Source organism: Phocoena sinus, chromosome 1 (genome assembly GCF_008692025.1).
Source record: "Phocoena sinus isolate mPhoSin1 chromosome 1, mPhoSin1.pri, whole genome shotgun sequence".
Taxonomy (NCBI): domain Eukaryota; kingdom Metazoa; phylum Chordata; class Mammalia; order Artiodactyla; family Phocoenidae; genus Phocoena; species Phocoena sinus.
In genome coordinates, this window is record NC_045763.1 from 135,894 (window position 1) to 161,530 (window position 25,637).

General features: G+C 65.1%; 2 protein-coding genes across 6 annotated transcripts in view; one reads left to right on the plus strand and one right to left on the minus strand.

Annotated features, from left to right (window-relative positions):
• On the plus strand, positions 1-24,890 carry SAMD11 (sterile alpha motif domain containing 11). 2 transcript variants are annotated; one of them, XM_032627887.1, is made up of 14 exons: positions 8-952; positions 2,051-2,142; positions 5,597-5,775; positions 7,365-7,415; positions 11,530-11,654; positions 14,704-14,793; positions 14,971-15,105; positions 16,839-17,001; positions 17,960-18,075; positions 18,301-18,379; positions 18,468-18,964; positions 19,191-19,315; positions 19,619-19,729; positions 19,845-20,209. In XM_032627887.1, exons 1-14 carry the CDS (start codon positions 436-438, stop codon positions 20,088-20,090), a joined length of 2,526 nt encoding a protein of 841 aa, XP_032483778.1. In that variant the 5' UTR covers positions 8-435; the 3' UTR covers positions 20,091-20,209. The 2 variants fall into 2 exon arrangements, with proteins under 2 accessions (XP_032483788.1, XP_032483778.1); XM_032627897.1 differs by lacking the exons at positions 19,191-19,315; positions 19,619-19,729; positions 19,845-20,209 and adding exons at positions 21,997-22,006; positions 24,476-24,890 and having other exon boundaries at positions 1-952; positions 18,468-18,942.
• The window catches only part of NOC2L (NOC2 like nucleolar associated transcriptional repressor), a 12,608-nt gene continuing 7,162 nt past the window's right edge, over positions 20,192-25,637 (minus strand). For 2 of the 4 annotated variants that reach the window (XM_032627988.1, XM_032627980.1), the window contains exons 12-19: positions 25,118-25,229; positions 24,218-24,331; positions 23,865-23,966; positions 22,543-22,686; positions 22,324-22,437; positions 21,402-21,540; positions 21,147-21,203; positions 20,192-20,851 (exon numbers count right to left, since the gene is read on the minus strand). In XM_032627988.1, coding sequence (XP_032483879.1) covers positions 20,733-20,851; positions 21,147-21,203; positions 21,402-21,540; positions 22,324-22,437; positions 22,543-22,686; positions 23,865-23,966; positions 24,218-24,331; positions 25,118-25,229 — 901 coding nt within the window. In that variant the 3' untranslated portion in view covers positions 20,192-20,732. The remainder of the gene's footprint in view (positions 20,852-21,146; positions 21,204-21,401; positions 21,541-22,323; positions 22,438-22,542; positions 22,687-23,864; positions 23,967-24,217; positions 24,332-25,117; positions 25,230-25,637) is intronic. The other 2 variants (XM_032628006.1, XM_032627996.1) reach the window with 1 other exon arrangement.

Below are 25,637 nucleotides of genomic sequence, written 5' to 3' on the forward strand. Positions count from 1 at the left end.
GGTGCGCGGCTGGGACGGCGGGGCGGGGGCCTGGGACCCTCCGGCGGGGCGGGGCACGCGGCCGGAGGCTCCACACCTCCTCACTGCCCGGCTCGGCCCGGCGGGCGCAGCAGCAAACCGGGCGCGGGGCCGCCCCAGGGGGCGCGGGCGCAGGTAGCCCAGCGCCCTGTGGAGCCCCAGGGTCCTGGAGCTGCGGCGCTGGGCGGGTCGATCGGGGATCGATACAGCTCCGGCAGCACCATGTCTCAGGCCGCAGAGGCCCCGCCAGCCGGCCGGGCAGCGGTCCGAGGTGGCCCGGCTGGGGCGCAGTAGCGGCGAGGACGGGTGCGCGGCCAGGAGCCTCCCAGGCCCCCGCCCTCGAGACCCAACTCCAGCCCGGGCCGGAACTAGTTGGGCCGGCTGCGGAGAGCCAGGCTGCAGGACCACCCGCCCACCATGCCGGCGGTCAAGAAGGAGCTACCCGGCCGCGAAGACCTCGCCCTGGCTCTGGCCACCTTCCACCCGACCCTGGCCGCGCTGCCACTGCCGCCGCTGCCCGGCTACCTGGCGCCACTGCCCGCCGCGGCCGCCCTGCCCCCGGCTGCCTCGCTACCAGCCGCGACCGCGGGCTACGAGGCGCTCTTGCCCCCGCCTCTCCGCGCCCCGCGCGCCTACCTGAGCCTGCACGAGGCCGCCCCGCACCTCCACCTGCCCAGAGACCCTCTGGCCCTCGAGCGCTTCTCGGCCACTGCGGCCGCGGCACCGGATTTCCAGCCGCTGCTGGACAACGGCGAGCCGTGCATCGAGGTGGAGTGCGGCGCCAACCGCGCGCTGCTCTACGTGCGCAAACTCTGCCAGGGCAGCAAGGGTCCGTCCATCCGCCACCGCGGCGAGTGGCTCACACCCAACGAGTTCCAGTTCGTCAGCGGCCGCGAGACGGCCAAGGACTGGAAGCGCAGCATCCGCCACAAAGGTGCGGCCGCCGTGGGGGCGCGGGCCTCTCCGGTCCCTCCCCTCTGCTCCCCGAGGACCCGTGGGTCCGGACCCCCCTCGTCCTGACACCTGGGAGACTCCATCTCTGCCTAGAGAGGGCGCTGCGACTCCGGGGCCACCGCAGAGACGCCCCCTTCCCCCAAGCACGGTCGCCTTGGTGGACCCGGGCAGAGCGCCCTCGGCCTCCGCGGTCCCCGCAGCGCTGGCCGCACGAGCCGGCGGCTCCTTCCGTCCGGAAGGTCTTTGCGGGATTCCTGGGCCTGAGGCTCACGGGGAAGTTTACGGGAACTCGGGAGAGCGGGCGGGAGGCCGACTGGGCGGGGCACTCCCCTGCGGGGTCGAGGAGCCACCGGTTCTGGCGGGAGTGGAGGGGCACACGTGAGGCGGCCGGGAGCGGACGCGCGCTGGTAAAGCGAACGGCAAGGTGCAGGGGTGGCGCAGGCAGGTGGGGGGCGCGGGGGCGCGCGTCGGAGCGGGAGCGCGCGCGGAGCCGAGCGGCGGCGGGGCTGGGAGCAGCCGCTTGGGCTCCCGCAGGAGTCTGGCTCCGAGGGCGCGACGTGCGGGCGCCAGAGCGGGCATGCGGTGGGGGAGGCGGGGTGAGCGCCAGGCCGGGGGTAGAGGGTGGTTAGAAAGTTAGGGGCCCGGTCACGCTCGTCGACTTTGGGGCTCACGGCTCCACGAGGTCAAGCGCAGTCCCGGGTCCGGACCGCGCCGCTCACCTGCGCCGGGCCCGACCCTTCTCCGCCCGTCTCCGGGTTCCGGAGGACCGGCTTGGAGAGCGTGGAGCGCGGGAGGAGTGGCGCAGGGGGAGGGGAGAAGGCCGCCCTCCGTCAAGGGGGGGGCGCTCACCGGATCTTGAGTTTCTGAGCTCTGCAGATCCCCGCGGCGTCCGCGAGGGTAGGGTGAGCCGCGAGACCTGGCGGAGGGTTCGGAAGTTGGACGGAGGCGGGTGTTCATAGTCGTGGTGGGAGGGAACCTGGCCTTGACCCTGACAGCGCCCCGGAAGCGTGCCCGCGTGCCCGGCCCCACCTGTGCCCGCCCCGCTCCCTCACTGGTCCTGCCTCGGCTCTCCTCGCAGGGAAAAGTCTGAAGACGCTTATGTCCAAGGGGATCCTGCAGGTGCATCCTCCGATCTGCGACTGTCCAGGCTGTCGAATATCCTCCCCGGTGGTGAGATGCGGGAGAAAAGTTGGGGCTTCGGGGTCTTGTTTCTCCGCTGCGGAGCTTGTGCCTGTATTTTCTAGGATCAGTCCTAACTTCAGCCCTGCCGATGGGCAGGAGGGAGCCCCCAGGGACTAACAGAGGAGATGACTTTGGGTGGGAATCCCGGGGCACCAGAGCCCTCGCCCCCTTGATGCAGGGCAGGGTCCTGCCTATCCTGGAACCTCTCCTTGGGAGTCTGGGAGCTGCTTCTCCTGAGGTCCTGGGGACAGCCCCACGGTGTGAAGGATTCCTCCCTGGATAGTGTCACTTGACTGGGGCTTGGGGACTTTGCCTTGTCACAGGTCGGGAGGGGGTCACCATGTCAGCTGGCCCAGCCTGGGAGAGGGGCCGGTCCTAAGGGAATGCTTGTTCTGGGATGTGACAGTGTGACAGTGTCGGCTGGCCTGGATGTACATTCTGGGGTGGCCACAGGCTTGGATGTGAGTGACGTGCATCTCTGGGTGCCCAGGGCTGGAGCCCTACAGGGCAAGGTCCTAGATGTCCAGGAGTGTCCGGGGATACAACCCAGCTTGGGGCACAGGAGGTGCAGTGTGGGCCTTGGGTGTCAAGAGAACTGCAGCTGGGAGCTGGTGTGGGGCCTCCAACCCAGTGTAGACGTCTCTTGACCCCTCACTAGCCTAGGGGAGCAAGAGAGACGGGGCCTGTGCCTGCCCCTGAAGCACTGCCTTCCCCATCGCATGCCCTCCAGGCAGCAGTGGTTGGAGGGTGAACCTGAAAATGAAATTTCTCCTTGAGGGGGACAGTTCGAGCCCCTGGGGGAGAGCCCATTAGGGCCATGGCTCCTGGCACCACTCAGTAGCCCCGCTGCCAGGAAGGCCTGAGAGGACCCTGCAGGCCGCCCTCAGCTTGTTTACTTTGGACTGGCGGTAGGGTGGGGGAGGGGATGTCCTGGATTCCTCGTGGGCCCTGGGGGTGGGCAAGCTAGGAAGCCACATGCAGTCCTGTAAAGACACACAAGTTGGGCAGGGGAAGAGGACGCAGCTGAACCTCCCCACGTGCCCACCCAACACACTGTCTGGCATGAGCTCGCCATACTCACAGGCATGCCCGCCCACAGAGCCCCCCAGACAGAGCATGTACACAGGCAGCCCACCTTTGCCCGCTGCCACCATACCTGCCTGGGGCAGGAGGCTGAGCTCTCGGTCCCCTTCTCAAGCAGCTGGTGCCCAAGAGGACACCCTCCAGGCTGGTCTGGGTTTTCTGCCCGGGTGAGAGGAGCCCTGTCTCTCCCATCATCCCCTTTTGAAGGTCTCCCGTAGGAGGGGGGTGGGCAGGTGGCCTGAGCACAGCATCAGCCCCCTCTAGGACATTGCTTGGCAGAGCTGCCTGCCTGTCAGGGGCTCCCAGGTCCCTGCCCTGCATGAGGGATGGCTCAGACCTGGGCCTGCCTCTTCTGAGCCCGGTCCCTCCCAGGCCCATCCCTGCACCCCTCCCTTAGGAAGGAAGCAGTCTCATGGACCCCCTTGTCTTTCCAGGCCCCACCTCTTCCACAGAGAGACTGTTTTCCCCTACTCCCCGTGGCCAGGTCCACAGGTATGTGCACACCGCACGGTCACAGAATATGGGTGTGCACGCGGTGCAGGGCTCACGCAGCCGTCTCCACAGACCCACCCTCGCTGTCTGAGGAGCCAGTGCTTGGCTGGGGCAGGGGCTTAGCACCCAGTTCTTAAATTTGTGTGCTGAGCAGGGGTGAGCAGCTGAGGTCTCTGGTGTGCGTGGGAGGCGTGTGTGTTCCCTGTCCTTGGCCAGGGTCAGCAGGGCTGCCCATCCTGGCCCCCCACCCTGGGGCCATCCCAGGCCACCCTAGCTGGTCTGGCCGCACCCCAAGTGGCAGCCTTACTGCTCTGTTTCCCTCTCCTCTTCCTTGTCCCACAGATGAGAAGCAGAGAGACATGCATTTACTTTTTCCTTAAGAGAACAGTTTAATTAAAGCGGAAAGGCAGGAGAGGAGGTCCTTTTGCCTGGGCTGCAGCAGGCTAGAGAAGGGCAGAGCCGAGGGGGCTTTGCAGCTGGGCACACTCCTGACAGGCCAGGGCTGTTGGGAACCCTCCCCCGAGAGCCTGGCCTGAAGAGGCTCGGGGCCCAGATGGGCAGTCACCACCCCCCACCCCGCCTCGCCAGAGCTCTGCTGTCGCTGGTGTAGCACCGAGCCAAGGCCAGGCCCCCTCGTCTTGCAGGCCTACCCCGGCTCCTTCCCCCCCCCCGACGCCACCCATCCCCAGCACTGCCCAGTCCATCTTGCTGAGTGTGTGCTGCAGAGCCGACCATGGGGGGGCCTCCTGGGTGGATGTGTGAGGGCAGGTGCGGCAGAGACTGTGGCTCCCAGAGCCTGGCAGGGGCACTGCCCAAATCTGGGGCTGGGGCGGGTCGTGTGGAGGTGAGGGTGGTCTGGGTCTGAAGAGAACCTTTCCTCTGGAGGGTAGCACTGTGGTGGCTGCACACCGCTGCCCTTCAGATCCAGGGCGACGCTGTGTGGGGAGGGGCGAGAGCCCCCTGGACACCTTCTTCCCCAAGCTCCTGCGTGTGTCCTGCGTGTGGCGGGGACACGTTGTCCTAGCAACAGGAGGGCGGGGTCCTAGGAGGCCCCGGTCACTGAAAAGATGAAAGAGAATTAGGTAAGCCCCAGGCCCCTGCCACCTCCCTGAACCAGTCACCTGTTATTAAATAAGAAAGAGCCCCCTGCCCACCAGACAATAGGAGCTTTTCTTGCGCGGGCTCTGAGCGCCTCTGGGGGGGCCCTGCGCGTGTGCCCCTGCTCCCTGCTCACGTGGCGGTCGCAGGACCGGGACAGGTGCGCCTCGTTGAAAAACTCGGAATCTTTTAGTTCCTAACCCAGGGGGCAGAGCCCCCCCCCCCCCCCAGGGCCCGTGGGACAAAGGGTCTCAGCTGCCAGGTGACCTGTGAACCAAAGGCCTGCAATTTGCCAGGGGTCAGCTTCAGCTCCCCCTGAGCTGGGCTCCATTTGGCACTAATCAGAAAGCAGGCTTGGCATGGGTGGGGGGTTCACGCAGAGTGTGAGGGGGGTTGCCAGGCAGACATGCAGGCAGAGGTAACTGCACGTTGAACAGTGACAGGACCCACAGCGTCCCGCGGGTACTCGCGGCCCCTCGGCGCTCCCTGGAGCTGGGAAAGCCGTGCTGGTCTCCAGCAGGCGAGTGCCTGTGGAGGGGCCTGGGCCGAGTGTGGAGCCCTGACAAAGCACTGCCACACCCCAGCCCCCCAGGGTGGAGTGGAAGGCAGTCTCTTCAGGGGTTCCTGGTGGAGGCCTTGCCCCCCGCTCTTGTCTTGGCCTCTGGCCGGTTGTGACGGTCCTGGAGGCTGGAGGTCCCTCTGCTGTAGGCACGCAGGAAGCTGAGTGACCCGGTTTGTCCTAACCTTCCTCTCCCCACTCCCTGTCCAGAACCGGGGGCGGCTGGCAGACAAGAGGACAGTTGCCTTGCCCCCTGACCGTGTCCTGAAGAAGGAGCTGACCCCCAGCTTCTCAGCCAGTGGTGACAGTGACAGGAGTGGCCCGGCCTGTGGGCAGCGGCTGGGCTTGAAGCGGGAGGACGACCCGCATGTCCGTATCATGAAAAGAAGGTGCTTCAAGGGCTAGGGTGGGAGGGCACGCGGGCTCTGGCAGGGTGGGGACATCAGAACTGGGGTCTCCAGGCAGCTGAAGGCCACATCAGGCTTCGGGTGGGGGGCCTTTGCCCTGGGGATAGGGCCCCAGTTTAGCTTGCTGTGTCTCCGTGGACGCTGATAGCTGCCACGGCTGAAACAGAACCTGGACCCCCGGGGACATGCCGCAGGATGGCTGCGAGCCCACCTTGCCCCCGCCTGGGGGCCGAGTGTCGGGCCAGGACTCGGTGGCATCGCCGGGGAGCAGGCACCACCAGTGGTCACGGCCAGAGCAGGCCACGGAGGGTAGTTGGCCAGGAGGCCCGGAGCCACTGGGTGTGAGGAAGGAAGGCGTCTCTAGGAGGAAGGTCTGGTGGCACCGCAGCCAGGCGGGGAAAGGGGAGCTGGGCGGGCCCCATGCTCGCTCTCACCAGAGGGGCTGCTCCCCCCGGCTCCTACTGTCCCTCCCAGGCTTGGGGCCACCCTTCCTTACCTCCCACCTTCTCCCCTCCTGACAGAGGCCCCTCCCTCTGTCCACGCACCCCTTTTTCCATCCTTCCATCCATCTGTCCGTCGATCATCTGTCTGTCCGGCGTGTCTTGTGCATCCCCAGAATTTTAGGCCCTTTCTCTTCCTGCTTGGTCTTTGTTTTTTTTTTGCGATACGCGGGCCTCTCACTGTTGTGGCCTCTCCCACTGCGGAGCACAGGCTCCGGACGCGCAGGCTCAGTAGTTGTGGCTCACAGGCCCAGCCGCTCCGCGGCACGTGGGATCCTCCCGGACGGGGGCACGAACCCGTGTCCCCTGTATCGGCAGGTGGACTCTCAACCACCGCGCCACCAGGGAAGCCCCTTTCTTGGTCTTTTAACATGTTCCAATTTCTCCTACCCTAACCCTAACCGTCCGGGCCACCCGAGACACACATCCCCCGCCAGCCCCCACTCCTACCCGTGGTAAGGTAAAGCACCACGTGGGCCTTCTACTGCCCTCCATCAGCCCGAGGGCCTTTTCAGGGGTGCTGCTGGGATGAGAGCGTGGGCATAGGGCAGAGCTGCTTCCTTTCTTGCCCTCGCCTGCCTCCGCTGCGTGACGGTCGCTTTCAGGAGGCAGGTTGGCAGCAGCCGGGACCCAGGGGCCACCACTGGAGCCGACAGTGGCCATGGGGCTCATTCCCTGCCCGGAGCAGCTCTAGCAACTAGGAAGTTGGGTTCAGTCACATGAGTGACACGAGTGACACGTGCAGAGGAAGCCACAGCCCCACCCCCAGCACAGCATGGGGGCTGCTCTGGTTCCACTGCAACAAGAAGGCGAGACTCGGGCTCTCAATTCTGCCCTTCCCAATTCCTCTGTCTGGTGAGGCCAGGAGCTGGCTTCTGCCCCGCGGGCCTGTCCTCGCGGCAGCCGCCAGCCTGTTGAGGGTGCTCTGAGCCAGCCCAGTTCCCTTGAGGCTGGCGCTCCAGGGCAGACACAGGGTGTGTCACACAGACACACACACACACACACACACGTCCTGCTGTCCCCGAGCCGAGTCCTGGAGGCCACACTGACCCTCTGCTTCTCTCTTTGCAGAGTCCACACCCACTGGGATGTGAACATCTCCTTCCGAGAGACGTCCTGCAGGTAGGGCCGGGCCGGGGCCAGGCTGCCTCCACATGCTGTGCATGCGCAGGACAGAGTCTTCTTGCTCCATGTCCCCTGGGTCTGCTTCTAAGTCTCTCCAGCCTCCCTCCCCTCCTCCTCTCCTTAGTCCGTCGTCTGTCTCTTGACTTGTGCCTAGGCTGTGACAGCAGCACGGCCGTGGGTGCTGGACTGCCCAACCCTGAAGCCAAAGTGCGCTCCCCCTAGCACATTGAAGCCCATCTGCCCAGAGCTAAGGCCATGACCAGCCCCTCCCACCCTCCCAGAGAACCACTGGGATGTGAGAATGGTGATGTGTGAGTGGGGTTTTGAAGGATGCATAGGAGTTCACTAGGGAAAGGGGATGTCTGCAAAGACATGGAGGAGGGAGGGAAGGGGATGTGAGAAGGGAGGAGGGGAAGCTGGTAGGCCTGGCTCAACTGGATGCTAAAGGGCCTTAGATGCTGGGACTGTTGGCATTGTCGTTCAGGCAGTGGGGAGCCACTGAAAGTTCTTGAGCAGGGGAGTAACCAGTGTATGTTTTGACAAGGTCCTGCTGGAGGCCTCGCCCAGCAGGTTGGGGGTTTGCTCCAGTCCATGGTGATCCAGGCATGGTGGAAGCAGAGAGGCTGAGGGGGCTGCCAATCCAAGATGTAGTAAGGAGATAAAAATGAGGGAACCTGATGAGGAGGTTGGGGGGTGTTGGGGAGACCCAAGTCCCCCGTTTCAAAAGGGCAGGGGTGGACAGTCTGTGGGCAGAGCCCAGGCTGTGGTGCCTGTGGTGTCTGCTCAGTGGGGTCAAGTCTTGGTCCAGCACTTCCAGGGAAGGCACAGGAAGGGCCCAACCGAGCAGGCAGTGGACGTTCAGCACTGAGTGGCCCCACTTGCTGCCTGGCTTTGTGCCAGATGTGTTATTTATTTATTTATTTTTGCGTTGGGTCTTCGTTGCTGCGCGCAGGCTTTCTCTAGTTGTGGCGAGCGGGGACTACTCTTTGTTGCGGTGCATGGGTTTCTCATTGTGGTGGCTTCTCGTTGCAGAGCACGGGCTCTAGGCACGCGGGCTTCAGTAGTTGTGGCTCGCGGGCTCTAGAGCGCAGGCTCAGTAGTTGTGGCGCACGGGCTCAGTAGTTGTGGCTCACGGGCTCTAGAGCGCAGGCTCGGTAGTTGTGGCTCACGGGCTCAGTTGCTCCGCGGCATGTGGAATCTTCCCGGACCAGGGCTCGAACCCGTGTCCCCTGCGTTGGCAGGCGGATTCTTAACCACTGCGCCACCAGGGAAGTCCCGGATGTGTTATTATTTACATTTCTGAGAAGGTCTGGGTCCTGGAGCCCAATTACAGTGGAAACGTCTTTAACTTATCTCCACCTCATCTTGAAGTTGTCCACTCAACTGATCGTTTTTATGAACCGTCATGAACATTGACGACGTTTTATGAGCCTTTTACTTGGGAAGCTACATGATACATTTGTCAGCGAAGCCTGTAGGGAAATCCCAGGCTGCTCCTCCGCTGCCTGTAGCCCCCTGCTCACCCTACCTGGCCATGGGATGTGGGAGAGGGCCCAGGTGTCCAGACGCAGGGAGCCCCTAGCAAGAGGCCAGGCCCCAGTGTGAGGGTGCTCCTTCGGCCTGGCACAGGCGCTCAGAGCAGCTGGGCTGATTTTCTGGACTTTACCAGAGGGGAGACTGAGGGGCTCAGCCAAGAGGACTTACAGCCCATCTGGCCCCCCCCCGCCGCCAGTCCCCCACTGCACACCCCAGCGTCTGGCCAGAGAGGGCTGGGCAAGCACACGGCCCAGCAGCCTCACACTGCCCCCACCCCGGCTCTGTCTTTGTCTCTTCCTGGCTCCTTTTGGCCCTGTCCAGCCATGTGTCTTTCTGTCTCTAGTCTGCTGTCTGTACTTCAGGCTCTGTCCATCTGTTTGTCTGCTGTTGCCATCCTTTCTGTCGGTCCAGTAGCGCCTGTCCATGTCTGTCTGTCCACCTCCGTCTGTCTGGTCATCTGACTTCATCCATCGATCTTCATCTGTCTGTCCATCGGTTCCATCCGTCGGTCCATTCGTCCCCGTCCCTCTGTCTGCGTGACTGCAGTGAACCACCTGCCTGGTTGGAGCTCCCCATTAGGCCCCCTGCATCCTGGGCAGCAGGCAGGAGATGTGGCCCCTGCCCTCCCGAGGCCCCTGAGCTGGCCCGGAGGTGGACAAGGGCTGGACAGTACAGCAGGCACTGGAGGAACCCGAGGGCCCCTCACGGGGAGACGGGGTCTGAGGGTTCACACGTATTCAGGCTGGCGTGTACAAAATTTCCTAGCTGTTCTTTATATAAAGCCTGGCGTGAACGACACCAGGCTTTATGTAAAGTGAATGACGGAGTGACCACACAGGTTTCCTGGGGCCCATGGGGCAGACCCCCAAGGCAGGGAGCAGGGGTTTGGTGGGTGGACTGTGGCCTGTTTCCCACTAGGCTTCGCCTCCCTAGGGCTGCAGCACCTCCAGTGCCTGAATGACCAACGAGTGAAAGCACTGCTGGCCACGGTGGTGGTGAGGGGGGCAGACCCAGTCCCTGCGTGGGGCTCTCAGCTGAGGACTCATGGGGAGCAAGCTGATGGGGCCTGACCCTACTCCTCAGTCTCTGGGGAGTTGGTCCCCCTCCTGCAGGAGTCCTAGGGACACCAGAAGGGGGTCCCCTCAAGGGAGAGCTCCATGGCGGCGGCAGCCTCGCCACTAGGCACCCGCTGCCCCTCCCTGGTGCTGAGGACAGCACTTCTCTCTTCCACCCCCCCACCCCGCCCCCGCATTGATGAGGATGATAGAGGGGGTGAGAATTGCTGCCAATTAATCCCATAAAGTACTTATTCCCACCCCACCTGCCCTCTTGTTTGCATGGCGGGGGGCCTTCTCGCCTCCAGGGAAAGGGGGTTGGGGGTGGGAGAGAGCCTGCGTCAGGGTCTCCCAGAGGCTCTAGAGCCCAGCCCTGGATGCTTCGGAGCTGAAACTGATCTGCTTAGGGGCCAGCTCTGGATTAGCGCGCTCCAGCCACCCAGGCTGGGGGGAGGGGTGCTGGGGGCTATTTAATGAGGTTTAGGGTTGGTTCCCAGGTCACTCAGTGGAGGCCCCCCTTGCAGTGGCCCAGACAGGAGGCTGCTCCGTTACAGGTGGGGTGGGGAGCGAGGGTGCTGGGGAGGGAGCGCTGGCGAGTCACAGGGTGGGCTGGGGAGCGAGGGTGCTGGGGAGGGAGCGCTGGCGAGTCACAGGGTGGGCTGGGGAGCGAGGGTGCTGGGGAGGGAGCGCTGGGGTGTCACAGGGCGGGCTGGGGTCCGTCCCTGCTCCTCTTCTATGGTATCCCAACTTCCTGCCACTCCTGGCTGCATCTGCAAGGTGGCGAGTGGCCCTTCTCTGTGCTAAGGGAGATGCTCTCAGAGCCCCAAGAGCAAACGGGTTGGGGGACCATTCCCTCCCTCTTTTCTCTGGGGTTCTGTGATACAGGCATTGAGCTCTTTTGACAGTAAGAGAAATGAGGGAACAAAGTTAAATTTGTGTTCATCCCAGGGTTCTTGGCGGGGAACCCTGGAGAGAACAGAGTGTCCTGAGCACGGGCACACCGGGGACCGCGGTGCACGTCTGTCTGTGTGTGTCTGCAGGCCTGGGTGAGTGTGCGTGCGCCCATGTGTGTTCCTGGACGCGCGCACACCTCATTGGCTGCAGACTTTGCTCTCAACCTCGGTTTCCTTATTTGAAAAAATCGAGAGTCCGTGGGGTGACTGCAAGTTTAGCACGTACACAGGAGTGAGTGCTGGGCCCCTCTGGCAGCCTACACCCCAGGAGCAGGCCCCCCCGAGGCAGGAGGCAGGGACACCGTGGCCGGTCTCTGGAGAGAGCACTGCAGGACAGGGCCCGCCCTGCACTCCAGACAGACCCTCCCTGGGAGCAGCAGTGGGGTCTGAGGGCAAGGCCTCCACGTCCAGCAGACACTCGGCAGGAGCTGGTGGGCCCAGGTGGCGCCTGCGTGGGTCAGGGTGAGAGCCCACACCCACCAGGGAATGGAGATACTCACAGCGCTTACACGCGAGCTCAGTCAGGAGCCCCACCGGGTCTCACCTTCCCCGTCTGCTTCGCTGCAGCCAGGACAGCGACCTTCCCACCCTCATACCCAGCCTGCGTCGCAGCCGCCACCTCGTCATGCCCGAGCATCAGAGCCGCTGTGAATTCCAGAGAGGCGGCGTGGAGGTCGGCCTGGGAGCCGCAGGTGAGGGGCCAGGGCAGTCCCGGCAGCGGGTGGGGTGGCGGGGGACGAGGACGGGGCTGCCGGAGCCAAGGCAGCTCAGCGAGAGCACGGCCGCCCCACGGCCCTCCCTGCGTCTCTGCCCGTCGGCTCTGGGTGCCGCCACCGCCCCCAGCAGCCTTGGCGGGCAGCCAGGGAGGCCAGCGGAGGCGGCGGGAGGGGGCGAGGCCGGCTGTCCCCCGGGGCTCTGTGTGATGGTAATTGTGTTAATCCCGGCCAGCCGTGCAGACAGAAGGCGGAGGCGGTGGCTCCACCGTGGCTGCTGCTGCAGGGGGCTTGGAGCGGCGGAGGCCCCAGGGGCAGCGGAAGGCAGGACAGTCAGGGAGGGCAGGCCTCACGGAGGCTCCGAGGTGCACACCTGGGAGTGGCTCCCGGATGGGCAGGGACACGCTCTGCACGCACGGGGTACCCACCGACCCCACAGAGCGAGGGGCCCCGAGAGGGAAGGGGGCCGCGCCCTGAGAGAGGGGGGGCTGGGGCCTGGACCTCTGCAGGGGTGGGGCAGGAGGGTGCTGGCCCAGGAGCTCTGTCCCTGAGGAGGGGCGGCTCTTGGTGACAGCAGGAGCTCACAGGGAGGGACAACTTGGGGACCCACCAGGCACCACTGCAGAGAGTGGGCGGCATGGCTGAGCTGGGGCTGAAGGTGTGGGGGGGTTGCTGAGAGGAGGTGGCAGGGGTCCCTTGCTGCCCTATGGACCAGGGCAAACCCGGGAAGTTCCCAGCAGTGGCTGCAGCTCTCAGGAAGGCTGGGCAGGGGATGGTCCACCGTCCTGGGACACCTGAGTACCCCCATCAGGGCCTCCAGGTGTGCCTGTGCCTAGGTAGGCCTCTGGGGGAGTGCTGCTTCTGGAGCTGCGTTGAGGGCGGAGCAGGCGGCTGATAAAATCGAGTTGCCCCATCAATCTGGGGAGCCTCCGGAGCCCCACAGTGGTTGAGATATTCTGAGCCGCCAGGCCCCCTGCTGCCTGCACACGTGGAGTCCTCCCCATGGTGCGTGGCCTGAGTGCGCGTGTGCGCCCCGGACCCGGCCAGAGGCCTGGGTATCCACTCACGCCCGTGTGACACGCATGTGTCAGGGTGCCCTCACTCTTTGTGCTCAGGTGCAGGGCCCGCATATGAGCACTTCGGGGGTCCCACGTGGTCTGCATGAGGCACCACGTGTGTCCAGGTTTCGCCCGAGCCCTGCCCTCCTCTCGGGACTCCACTTCTCAGCGGCTCCCACGTCCTGCGGCCGGCCCCTGGGTGGAGGCCTTCGCCCGCCTTCACCTCCTCGGCCCCAGCAGCACGTGTCAGTCCTGTTCTTACCCGGGTGGGAAGGGTCGGGAGGAAAGGGCTTGGGGCGGCCCTGCAGACCTCTGGCGACCCTGTGTGTGTCTGCTTCTGGCTGCCCCGGGTGTGCCTGTGAGTAGATGTGGCCTCATGAGGGCCTGGTGAGCCCCAGACCCCCACGGCAGGAGCCCCCTGCGGCCATGGGCCTGGTTCTCACTGTGGGTCCCCCCCCCACCACAGTCAGGTGCTCCCCAGCACCTCTCCCAGGCAGAGAGGAGCCCCACCCCCAGCGTGGAAAATGGGAAACAGATCACAGGGAGGTGGGAGCCCTGGGTCGTTCTCTGGGTCCAGGAGGCGTGCGTACAGGGTGGGGTTCGGGCAGCAGGTGTGGACCCAGCCCAGACCCACCTTCCCGCCTGGCACAGCTGGACACTGCAGCCCTGCTGGCCCTGCTGGCCGGAGACCCTTTGGCTTCCCGAGGGGCCTTGTGCAGGTTGAGCACCCCCCCACCCATCCTGCTAGGTCACTGAGGTAGGACCCTTTGTCTGGGCGGTCCCTCGTCCCTCCCGGGGCAAGGCCTGGGGCTAGGCCCCTGGGCCCTGGCCAGTGGCAGGAGGTAGCCGAGATCAATAAGTTATTAGCACCATTCTGTCAGCTGTAAAGTGCAGATTGATCTGTGCGCACTTCCCCACCTGATACAAATGACAGATTAAAGGAATAAGGAGAAGGAACTAGACTCTGGAGCTGACGGCCGGGCTTCTCGGGAGCTCCCCTTGCCAAGGTGTCACGGCGGGCCCCTCACCCACCCAGAGCCCCGTGAGGATGGAGAGGGGGCCAGGAGCACGGGGTCTGGACGGGAGGCCAGCTCTGTGGTGGGTTAGGGTAGGTAACTGTGGTGGGTCCAGGAGACCGAGCTGATTGCTGAGCTGTTCCGCAGAGACCTCCCAGGCCTTGGGCTCGGGAGGGAGCCTGGCGTCTGGGTGCAGGGGCTGGGATGGATGAGTATGGTTTGGATGTGGGACCTGAGAGAGGACTTCAGGATGGGGGGGGGGGGGCTGGGGCGGGGCCTGGGCCACGTGAGGGGCTGTACGCAGTGGGTGAGGCTGCTTGGTGCCCTTGGGGGCTTAGCCCAGCCGGGCAGGTGGGCATGTGTGTGACAGGCCAGGCCAGGGTGGTGGCTCGGGCTTTCTGGGGGCAGTGAGGGATGTGGCCTGGGGGCAGGGGCCCAGGAAGAATGGGTGTGGCAGGTGTGCCGGGGTCTGTGGCCTCTAGGAAGAGCTTTGGGTACCCTGGCACGGGACCCTGCACTGCCGGTCCTCACCCGTACCCTAGGAGGAGAGGTTGGTTCCCAGTCAAATCAGGATGCTGAGGAAGGCTCCTTACCCTGCAGAGGAGACTAGTCTGGCTGGTGCGGGCAGCATGGCACCTGTGGGGTCCCGAGTTGCTACCTGAGGCCGTAGCTGTGGATCTCCCATCGTATCTATGCACACACAGTCCAGAGCCCAGGGTCTGGACCGTCCCAGGCCCTCGCCCTGTCCCAGCCCCGCACGAGGGACCCCAGGCTGGGCACGGCTTTAACCTGGCCAGGACCCACAGGCACCCCTGAGGAATGAGGGGTGTGGTTCCAGGCTGAGCTGGAGCTGGGCTGGGACTGAGGCCGGTATTGGGGTGGGCCTGAGCTGTTCCCGCCCTGGCCCCTTCGAGCCCTGAGAGGCAGGGCGGGGTTCACTCTGCCCTCCCCCAGGTGACCTGTTGGGCAAGAGGCTGGGCCGCTCCCCCCACATCAGCGGTGACTGCCCTTCGGAGAAGAAGGCCCGAAGCAAGTCCCCTCAAGGTGTGAGCCCGACCCCCGGGGGGTGGAGGCACAGGCACTGGAGAGGAAGGGGGACAGCCCGGACCCTCTGCAGGGCAGGGTCAGCACAGCAGCAGGTTCTAAGAGGGGAGCCCCTGCCTCTCCCCCTCGGCTGTATCTGAAGGGGAAGACCCCCTCTCCTGTGCTTGCCCAACACAGAGGGTCCATTGCTTCCGGAACTAGGGCCCGGCATGGCCCCCGAGGACCATTACCGCCGGCTGGTATCCGCCCTGAGTGAGGCCGGCACCTTTGAGGACCCTCAGCGTCTCTACCACCTGGGCCTCCCCGGCCACGGTATGTAGCCCCTCCCCAGCATGAGAGCCCACACGTGCACTGGACTCTCCCTGTCCCCAGAGGTCTCTGCTCACCCTGCAAAGAGGCCCTGGGGTCTCTGGCTGCTGACACCAAGGCTGGGATTGGATGCAGGTCTTTTGGCCCCTCAAACCTCGAAAGCCCTTGTAGGTGGGCAACGAGGCCCACCTCCTCCTCCCTCTGCCCAAGCAGCCGCTTGTTTGGGTGGATCTGGGGGAGTCCCCCCCCAACAGGTCTCCCACAGACTCTCCCAACTGGGCCTCGAATGGCCACTGTCACTTCACAGATGAGGAAGCTAAGTCTCGGGAGCCCACACGAGAGTGGGAGGTGGGGGTTTCCCCAGGCCCAGCGCACGCAGGGCCCTGTGGCCCCTGGTCTGGACGGCTCCGTCTGGCGAGTGCCAGGCCCCTCCTCGGGGAGGCCAAGAGCGGGGCAGCAGTCAGCCCCTGAACGTCCACTGTGGACGTCCGTCCAGAAGCAGGATGGGCGACGGTTCAGGTTTGGCCGCCCGGCCTTCACCAGTGCTCAGAAGGCGCTCCAGCCAGAGGTGCCATGCCCATCCCACCCAGCTCCCAGATGGGACGCTTGGAAGCCCCCCTGCCACCGCGAGGGCACAGTCCGGCACCCTGTCCAGCTGCACCCGAGCTTTGCAGACCCCAGTCCGGGGGCTGGGGCCGGGGGCTTTGCCTTTTCTGGCTGGAACTGGGTGAGAAGGTGCTGGGAAAACGGGCCGGATTTCCTCTCCTTACACAGGCACTGTCCCCCAGGGCAGTCAGGCACCGAGAGCCTGAATAATTCACCAAATGTTAATAATTTAAAAATCTTCCTTTTTAATTGCTTTCCCTGCCCTGCCTGGGGCCGGCTCTGCCGGCCTGCGCGGGGAGGGGCGATGGCCGCGGGGAGCGGCGCGGAGTCGGGCTGTCAATCAGGCCCCCGCCCGCCGCCCCCGCCCGGAGCCGACGGTAAATAACCCAGGCCGCGGGCGGGCGGGGGCGCGGGGCCCTGCCGGGATCGGGATCGATGCGGGCGGCCGCGCCGGCTGGGCTCTGCGGCCTGGCACCCGGCCCCGGGCAGGACCCACCTCCGCTTTTCGGGTAATTAATTTATAAACAGACGGTGGCGGCGAAGCCTGCACAGTGGGGGGGGGGGGGCTGCGGGGCGGGGGGGAACTGTGAGGTCCGGCCCTGAGCTGGACGGAGGGCCAGGGGTGGGGAGCAGAGTGCGTAGACCGCACAGTGGGCCCGGGTGTTACCTAGGAGGGGGTTGGAGACCCGCCCCAACTGTTGGACAGGTCCCACTGCCCTCACTCTGGGGCCTTTGCACGACCCCTCCCCTCACGGGCCCTGCAGCCTTGCTCTCGGCAGTCTCAACTCTGGTTCCTGCACCACCAGACTCCCCTGCGTGAGACCTTTCCCTCTCTCCATCCCAACCACTTTCCTGTTCCTGACATCCCCATATTCCTTACAAATGCCCACCTGGCCCCCCTCCCAAGACCGGTGGGTGCCACCAGCGGGCCTTGCGCTGGGATGTCTGGTGTCGGCCCTGCCCCATGGCCTTCTGCTCGTCTTTCTGTCCCGGTGACGAACCAGCAGGGTCGGTGGGAGAATGTGCTCCGGGTCTGCGCGTCCTTGGCCAGTGTACTACAGGGTGTGGGGGACGTGAGGGCCTGGTGGGGGCTGGCCTCTGGGTCACTGCTGCTGCCGCCCCCTCCTCAGATCTCCTGAGGGTCCGGCAGGAGGTGGCAGCGGCAGCCGCGAGGAGCCCCAGCGGCCTGGAAGTCCACCTGCCCTCATCCACAGCAGGTCAGCGTCGGAAGCAGGGCCTGGCTCAGCACCGAGACGTCACCGCCCCAGCTGGCGCCCCGTCCTTCTCAGAGAGGTATCGGGGTGCCTGCATTTCAGAGAGACCCCTACACTCCCTGTGCTTGTTTCGGGGCTACAGAGCTGCGGTTGGCAGACCTATCACCTGGTTTCTGCATGTGAGGTCTACAGCCCGCACTTCCCCTTCGCCGCTGTACAGCCGCAGGGTCCTGAGTGAACCGGGCACTGTGCTCGGGCCTCGGTTGGTGGCAGCCGGGCAGAGGCCCAGAACACTTCTGGGGTAGAATGTGTGGGGGTGACCATCTCTCTGGGTGGGGTGTGTTTCCACGGAACAGCTGTGGGGCCCGCTGAATCCAGGTGCCTCTGAGACAGCTGAGGGCTTTGCTCCCCCAACAGGTAGGTGAGGGGGCTTGAGGCAGAGGAGGGGGGGGCAGTGCGAGGTCTGGGAACCCCGAAGTCGGAGGAGAGCTGGGGGCGGGGAGAGCCCCCCAGCAGTACCGATTCAGACACTGGAGCCGCTGGCTGCACAGGCGAGGCCTCCGGGGCTTGTAGGGGCCGGGAGACCCCAGGAGGGGGCTGGGGCGGAAGGACTTCGGAGGCTCCCCGCCCCTCCCGCCGGGAGGCCGCCCTCGCGCCCGCGCCCGCGCCTGCGAGTTTCTGGCTGCAGCCGCCGCCTCCTGGACCGCGGCTAATTGCGCCGCGTCCGCGCAGGGTCGGCTAGGGGCACGGGCCGCGGGGGCGGGGGCCCCAGCGCGGTAATTACCGCCACAGTCGCCGCCGCCCGCCGGGCCAGCGCCTCCGCGCCGCCGCCGAGATTAATTGGCGCCGCCAGCGGGGGCGGAGGCGACCCGAGCCGCGGCGGGCGCACGTCGACCGCCCGCAGGGCCGGCAATTAGCAGAGGCGGCCGGAGCTGGGGGCCGCGGGGGCGGGGGGCGGCAGTTCCGGGAAGAAGGGGGCGCGCGGGGAGGGGGCCCAAGGCTGCGGCGCGCGCGGCTCACCACCCTGCTGTCCACAGGGAGTTGTCGCAGCCGCCCCCCTTGCTGTCGCCCCAGAATGCCCCCCACATCGCTCTGGGCCCCCACCTCAGGCCCCCCTTTTTGGGGGTGCCCTCGGCCCTGTGCCAGACCCCAGGTGAGGAGTAGGCTGGTGCGCGATTCTGTGCCCCGGAGGTTGGGGGGTGGGGTGGGGCTGTTGGTGCGGGGCCATCCGGGTTCGTCTGTCACAGACCGCGTGCCCATCAGTGCTCCCGGCGAACCCGCCCCTTCCCCTATGGAAGCCAAGGACAGACCAGGGCGGGCTTGGGTGGCCCTGGACCACTCGGCCACCCGGCCTCGTGGTCTGTCCCCTTCCCACCAGGCTACGGCTTCCTGCCCCCTGCCCAGGCGGAGATGCTCGCCCGGCAGCAGGAGCTCCTGCGGAAGCAGAACCTGGCCCGGTAGGTGCTTCAGCCGGGGGTGGGGCGGCGGGGCGGGAAGTGTCACTGCCGAGCTGGCTGATACTCTGCGGTCTGTCTCCACGGCCAGGCTGGAGATGTCGGCAGAGCTGCTGCGCCAGAAGGAGCTGGAGAGCGCGCACCGGCCGCAGCTGCTGGCACCCGAGGCCGCCCTGCGCCCACCCGACGGTGCCGAGGAGCTGCAGCGGCGCGGGGCTATGCTAGTGCTGAGACACAGCTCTGCGCCCCTGCTGGCCCTGCCTCCCCAGGGACCCCCGGGCCCTGGTCCTCCCACCCCGCCCCAGGAGCCTGCCCGCCGAGCTCCTCAAAAGGGGGGCCCCAGCCCTGCCTCAGCCCGGCCCAGTGAGCCCAAGGAGACCACAGGGGCTGGGCTCTGGGCACAAGACGGCTCTGAAGATGAGCCCCCCAAGGACTCAGACGGAGAGGACCCCGAGATGGTGGCTGCTGGGGGCCAGGGCCCAACTGGAGGGGCCAGCTCTGAGGGGAAGGGGCTTGCCTCAGGGTCCATGCTGCCCCCTCCACTGCCCCTGGGCTTGCCCTACACGGTCAGCCCCTACTTCCACACAGGTGGGCACCCCTGCCATGCCTTTAGATCCCTCCATGGGGTGGAAGGAGACCCAGTCCCCCATCCCCCACCCAGGGTCTCAGGGAGGGCGTCCACCGGGAGAAAGATCCCTTTCCGTCATCAGTCCAACATTTCTGAACAATTAGGGCGAACAAAGGTCAGCAGACAGGGGTGGGAGCATAGGAAAGAGCTGGCCAGAGTCCTAGTAACACTCTACCCCCAACCCAGGCACCACGGGGGGCCTCTTCATGGATGGGGAGGGGGCCACAGCGCCCGAGGATGTCAGCAAGTGGACAGTGGACGATGTCTGCAGCTTTGTGGGCGGCCTGTCCGGCTGCGGAGAATATGCACCGGTGAGGGGCCCCGCCCAGGATGGTCTGAGCACCCCCGCTAGCGCTGCTTCCCACCCCAAGTTTCTCCTCAAAGACTGCGGGGGTGGGGTGTGCACCAGTGCCCCCAGTCAGTGCTTGCTGTCAGTGCTTCCGCCTCCAAGGTGGGACACGTGCCTAACACACAGGAGACTTTCATCTGACGCTTTCTCCTGCAAGCTGCGCCAGCCGCTCCTCTTGGCTCTGCTTTCTCTGGAGAGCTTTGAGGCCACCCCAGGACACACAGCCCTGGCACTTGTGCCCTGACACTGTGCCCCCCACCCCCAGGTCTTCAGAGAACAGGGGATTGACGGGGAGACCCTGCCCCTGCTGACAGAGGAACATCTCCTGACCACCATGGGGCTGAAGCTGGGGCCTGCTCTCAAGATCCGGGCCCAGGTGAGCGCCTGCTGGGGGCAGTGGTCTCCAGACAACGGAGGGGCAGCACTGAGGCTCTGCGTGTGGCTACACAGTAGCAGCCCCGCAGGCCCCATCCAGGCCCGTCTCTCCACAGGTGGCCAAGCGCCTGGGCCGAGTCTTCTACATGGCCAGCTTCCCCGTGGCTCTGCCGCTGCAGCCACCAACGCTGCGGGTTCCCGAGAGGGAGCTCAACTCGGGGGAGCAGCCCCTGTCCCCAGCACCGGCCCCCTCGCCCTATGGGGGCGCGCAGCCCCCTGCCAGCCGAGCCTCACCCAAGCAGGAGAACGGAACCGTGGCTCTGCTCCCAGGGCCCGCGGACCCCTCCCAGCCTCTGTGCTGAGCTGGTGTCAGACCCCCCATCCTTCACTGCCGGCTGCTCCCCGGCAAAGACCCCCAACCCCACAGCTTATCCTCCTTTCGGTTTTGGATGCAAAAACACAATTTTTAAAATGAAAACACATGATTTAAGAGGAAAAGAATGAGTTTCCAAAGACTCTCTGGGGGGTGCCTGCAGGGCCCGGTGCAGACCGCGTGGGGACTGAACCCAGGCCCGGGGCGGGGGCGCTGCACGCTGGGTGGCTGCAGACAAAGCAGAGATGGAGAAGGCGCAGGCGCACCCCAGGCCCTGTGGTGTCGGCCATGCGCACGGCATGACTGCGTGCCAACGCCGGGCAGAGCCCCACTCCAGGTCGGCACCTTCGCGGGGTAGGTGCGTCTCACCCGCCACCATAAGCTGCGGCAGGAGGCCAGCCCCACGGTGGTTTACGTCCCCACGGCCGCCACTCCAAGACTTGGAACAGCACTTGGTCCTTTCTGGTCTCTTATGTTGTAAAAATAAAGCTCTATCTACCATCTAAGCCCTGCGTGGGCACGGACCCCAGGGCCTCGGCTCAGCCGCAGCCGGGAAGCAGCACACCTGACTGCCTAGTGAGCCTGGGAACACCATGCAGCAGCCCCCCACAAGGCTCCAGGCGGGCAGCCCTCAGTCGTCCTCGTCCTCGTCCTCAGAGAGCTCTAGATCCTGCAGCTCATCCTCCGGCCCCTGGGCCAGCCGCCACGGCTCCTGGGAGTCCGGCCCCGCCTCTGTGTCTGGGCTTCCATCTGCAGGGAGAGTGCACAGCTACATAAATTCTGCTTTATCAGGAAGAAGCCAGCCTGGGAGGTTACTCATCACTAATTAATCACAGCACTAATTAATTTATCGCTGCTGCTGTTGCCGGGGGCCAGAGCCAGCGGGGATGGAGCAGCTGGCCCAGTGTGTGGGGGAGGGGGGAGGCCGTGGGCCCAGCTTAGAGCCGATGGCCCTGCCCACCCACCGGATCCCCCATGACAGTCTCGGTCCCCAGACAGATGGGCTCAAAAACCACGGCACCCCACGCTCTCAGGAACCACTTACCCTCTGAGCCGCTGACTTCCTCCACCCTCTGCCAAGCTCTTGGGGACCCAGGCGTCCCTAGGGACCAAGCACAAGAGCCCATGGGGGTGGACCCACCAGCGAACGCACAGAGGGGCAGCTAAGGCAGGACGGGGGCCGGGGCACAGCCCTGGACCCCACTTTCCCTTAGGTCTCCTCTGTTCAAGTGGGAGAGGACCCAGAACTGCCCTGAAAGGTGGTGGTGGGAGGGGGTGACACAAGGCCTGGGGGCCCCACCTCTCTCTGGGAAGTCGGGGGCGGCATCGGCGTCCTCAGCGCCGTCCAGATCAAAGAGGTCCTTGAATTCTGCTCTGTCCTCACTCTTCCTGTCCGCCACCTTGCGGCGCTTTACCTCTGGGAAGTTCAAATCTTCCAGCTGGAAGGACAGGGACCCAGAGCTGCAGGTGAGGGTGGGCTCTCAGGGCTGCCTGCCCACTGGCCACAGCCCAAACCACAGCCCAAGCCCGACTCACATTCCAGACCCAGTCCTGCACCCTCCTACCCCATGAGGCACTCCTCTAGCCTCCAGCCCCCACCCCCACGCAAGGACCCCGCTTGGCCACTTTTGGGACACTTGGTCGGCATCACTGGGTAGGCTCCCTGGACAGCCGCCCTACCAGGCCAGGGAGGAGGCCGCTAAGTGACATCAAAGCTGCAGGCTCCAACCATGCTCCTTCCCTAATTTTCAGCCATCACTCCCAGAACAGGCGGCCTGCCCACACTGACACCAGAACAGGGATGCAGACAGTCATGCCGCTTGGCACGGAGCTGTCCCCTCAGGTCACAACGTCACGCACCCACCGATCAGGCCCAGACCCAAAGACAGAGCTAGAGCTCTTCCTGTACCTCCCCGCTGGCCCTCCTGGTGTCCACAGGCTGGCCTAGGTGACAAGGTCAGCCCAGCACGCACTCCTCCAAAATCCCCAGCCCGTCAGGCCTGAGGGGCAGCAGCCTCTGCCCCAGCACAGCCCTGCGGCCTCTCCACCTGAGGGTCGTGGGAGAAGCCCCCACACTCTCCCCGGTTCTGCCCACCATCCGCCTCCTCAGAGCATCGGCAGCGCCAGCACTCGGTGCAGCTAGGGTGGCTGGGGGCAGCACCCACCGACCCCGCTGACATCCTCCCAGCCGTGCCCACATCCCCGACACCCCCCCACCATACCCGCTCTTTGCCACTGATCTCCAGCTGGATCTCACGGTCCCTCAGCTTCCGCCACTGGCTGTAGTACTTCGTGAGCGGGGTTCCCTCCTCCCGGGTCCGCTTCTCCCAGGCATCCTGTGCAGGGAGATCCAGGGTCACGTCCCACCCCAGGCAAAGCCCCAGACCTCAGCCACACACTGACCAGTGGCCCCCGGGCCCCGGCATCAGCCCCCAGCTGACCACTGCGCGCTGGTCGGACACGCCGAAGGAGACCCTCTGGCGGAGCCTGCGGATGTGTTCTGCGTTCTCCTGCACCTTCTCGAGCAGCTGGCGCACCTGACGGCAGTAGTTGGCCACCTTGCACTCCCGGAGGAAAGATTTCAGCTGCAGAAGAAGGGGGGCTCAGCCTAGCCCCAGGCACAAGGCTACTCTGCACCCTGCAAGCGGTGACCACAGGCAGGCGGGGGCGGGTCATGGGTTCGTGTGTCTCAGAGCCCTGGGGGACGCACCTGAGGTTGGGGGGAGCCCCAGTGCAAGTGTGTGTGGGGGGCGGGGGGGGGCTGCGTGACTCTATGGCCCAGCCCTTAGAGACCTGTGGGGGTCGAAGGGCTGACGGGAGGATGACCACCAACCCCGTGGGCCAGGCAGAGGGGTGGGCAGGGGCAGGATGGATCCACCCTCCAGGCCACATCCCGCCTGCTGCCTGTCTGTAAATAAAGTTGTGCTGGCACACGGCACACTCATTCATTCCTGCGTTTCTGTGAATTTTTTTGCACTTCTGCGGGCAAGTTGAGCGGATTGAGAAACACCGTGATTGCAAAGCCTAAAACATCTACCATCTGACTTTTTACCAAAAACGTTTGTTGACCCTCTTCTAGACCATGATCCCCAAAACTCAGAGAGAGAACGACGCACACACACTTATGTCTGAGCAACCCTGCCCCACTCACTACCAGGGCCAGATGGGCACAGGCCTCCCTGAAATGAGAAACACCTAGGCTGAAAGTAAACGGATCTCCAAGGGGCTTCTGAGAGGTAAGACCCCCCCACCCATCCCACCCCAAATGTCGCCTGAAGAAAAGCTGAGGTGGGCGGCCAGGGCTTCCTGTGACCCCCTAACGTCTCCTACCTCCTCACCCGGCCCAGGAGCACCCGGGAAAGCACGCGGTGAGACCAGCCCGACCCAGAGCCAGGGGCCGGTGCAGCCTGCTGAGCCCCAGCACCCCGGGAGCCCTCACGGCTGGTCCAGGCCCTGGGCTGCAGCAGGCTAGACAGGGGCTCACAGGTCCCGGGGTCCTCCTGACGCCCCCGGGCCAGCGCCCTCCTCAGGCTCCACACCCAGGCGTGTACCCCAACACCACGGCCCCAGGGACCCAGCTGCCAGGCGGTGCCAGCACAGAGACCCCCAAGCTGACCAGGCCCTGCCACTGGCCCTGTGCGGCTGTGACAGGGCTGCCCTGCTCTGGCCCCACGCGAGGGGCGCCAGCCCGTCAGGAGGCGGTCTGGTCTGCTGAGGGGTTGGGCCCACGCAGGGACTTGGGCGGGGGGCAGCGGGCACACACCTGCAAGACAGCGGGCAGCGCCAGCTCAGGGAACGCAATGCTGTGGGCCTGACCGTGCAGGTACTCCAGGCTGAGGTCGTACAGCTGCTCCACCAGGCCATCCTGAGGCAGCGAGGGAGCGGACAGCGTCAGGGCAGAGGGGAGCTCAGGCCTCGGAGCCACACCCAGGCCCAGGCTCATCAGGCTCCCCAGCCCCAGGAGGCCCACAGGGTTCAAGCCTGGAGGGCGGCGGGCCTTCTCCCATCCACACTCGTCTACCTCCAGTCACCCCGCACGCTGCCCTCGGCGCCCTGCGACATCCTGCCGTGACCCCGCCCAGGGCGTTCCAGGACCCCCTTGGAGGCTGGGCTCACCCGGTACGCCTTCTCCTGCAGGTTGACCTTGGACAGCTTCAGGATCACAGCAAAGTTGATGGGCCTGGAGCTCATGCGCCCCGGCCTCCTGTTGAAGTCGACCTGCTGGAAAATCTGCCCCAAGGACCCGTCAGCCTAGCCTGCCCACCCCAGTACCCTGGGTCTCTGGAGACCCATCTTGAGACCAAGAACAAGTGGCCAGACACAGTGCCAGCCCCGCGGCCTCACAGACACCAGCCCCTCCCCGCACAGCTCCAGATCTCTGGTCCCCAAGGGAGTCCCTTTGCCCTAGAGCAGGGCCCTGGTCAATGGGGCAGGACCAGGCCACACCCTTACACACTGCTGCTGTCCCCCTCCTGAAACCGGGCCAGAAAAACATGAGAACCAGTGTCTGGAAACAAAGAAGGGTCCCTCCTGCACAGGGTCACCATCACTGCAATTTCCTCACCCACGATCGCATCCCCACAGCCTGGTCCCGGCCCTAGTGGACCTCTAGCCTTTGGACCGAAACCTCTCCCTACCTAAGCTACGTGCACACGTATACACACAGGTACACACGCACAGAGGCAGCAAAGGGAACACAGCTTTGGAATCAGACAGGGCTTTCAGCCCAGCTCCGCCGCTTACTCTAATCTTGGGGAAACACCCAGATAGACCCAAGTCTGTGCCCTAAAACCAGCGCCCTCGGGCCAGCCCAGCAGAGCAGCTGTACCTACCTGCGGTGCCACTCTTGCCTATCGGGCAGGCACCGCTCACAGTTAACGCCCTCACAACCCGTGTGCTATGGGCAAAGAGCCAGCACTCAGGAGAGCTGCACCGAGTTGAGGAGTGGTCGGGCCACATGCGGCAGGAGGCGTCTTCCCTCCCGCACCCTCCGCCCCACCTCGAGCACCTGCTCACCTCGAGGATGAAGGGCAGCACCGGGATGAAGGTGCCCGTGCTCTCCGAGAGCAGTGTAAGGGTGCGCACGCAGTGCATGCGCAGCGGGTAGAAGCGGGCCGTGGGGACCAGCCTGGGGATGTGGGAAGGCGGGAGTGAGCACAGACCCCAGACTCAGACACCCCCAAACCAGCCTCACCCGCCTGGCCCCGCTGCCTCTGAACTCTCCCCACCTACTGGGCTCCAACCTCAGGAGGGGCTCCTCCCCTGCAGGGCCAGCGGCCACACCAGCCTCAGACAGATAAAAGCAGGACAGAAGGCCCCAACCGAAGTCGCAGTTCTAAGATCCTGCCTCCTTGCTCAGTTACCGGGGCGGGCACCCCACCCCACCTGGCTAGCGACTCAATTTCATTTTTTTTTTTTTTTTTTTTTTTTTTTTTGCGGTACGCGGGCCTCTCACTGCTGTGGCCTCTCCCGTTGCAGAGCACAGGCTCCAGACGCACAGGCTCAGCAACCATGGCTCACACGCCCAGCCGCTCCG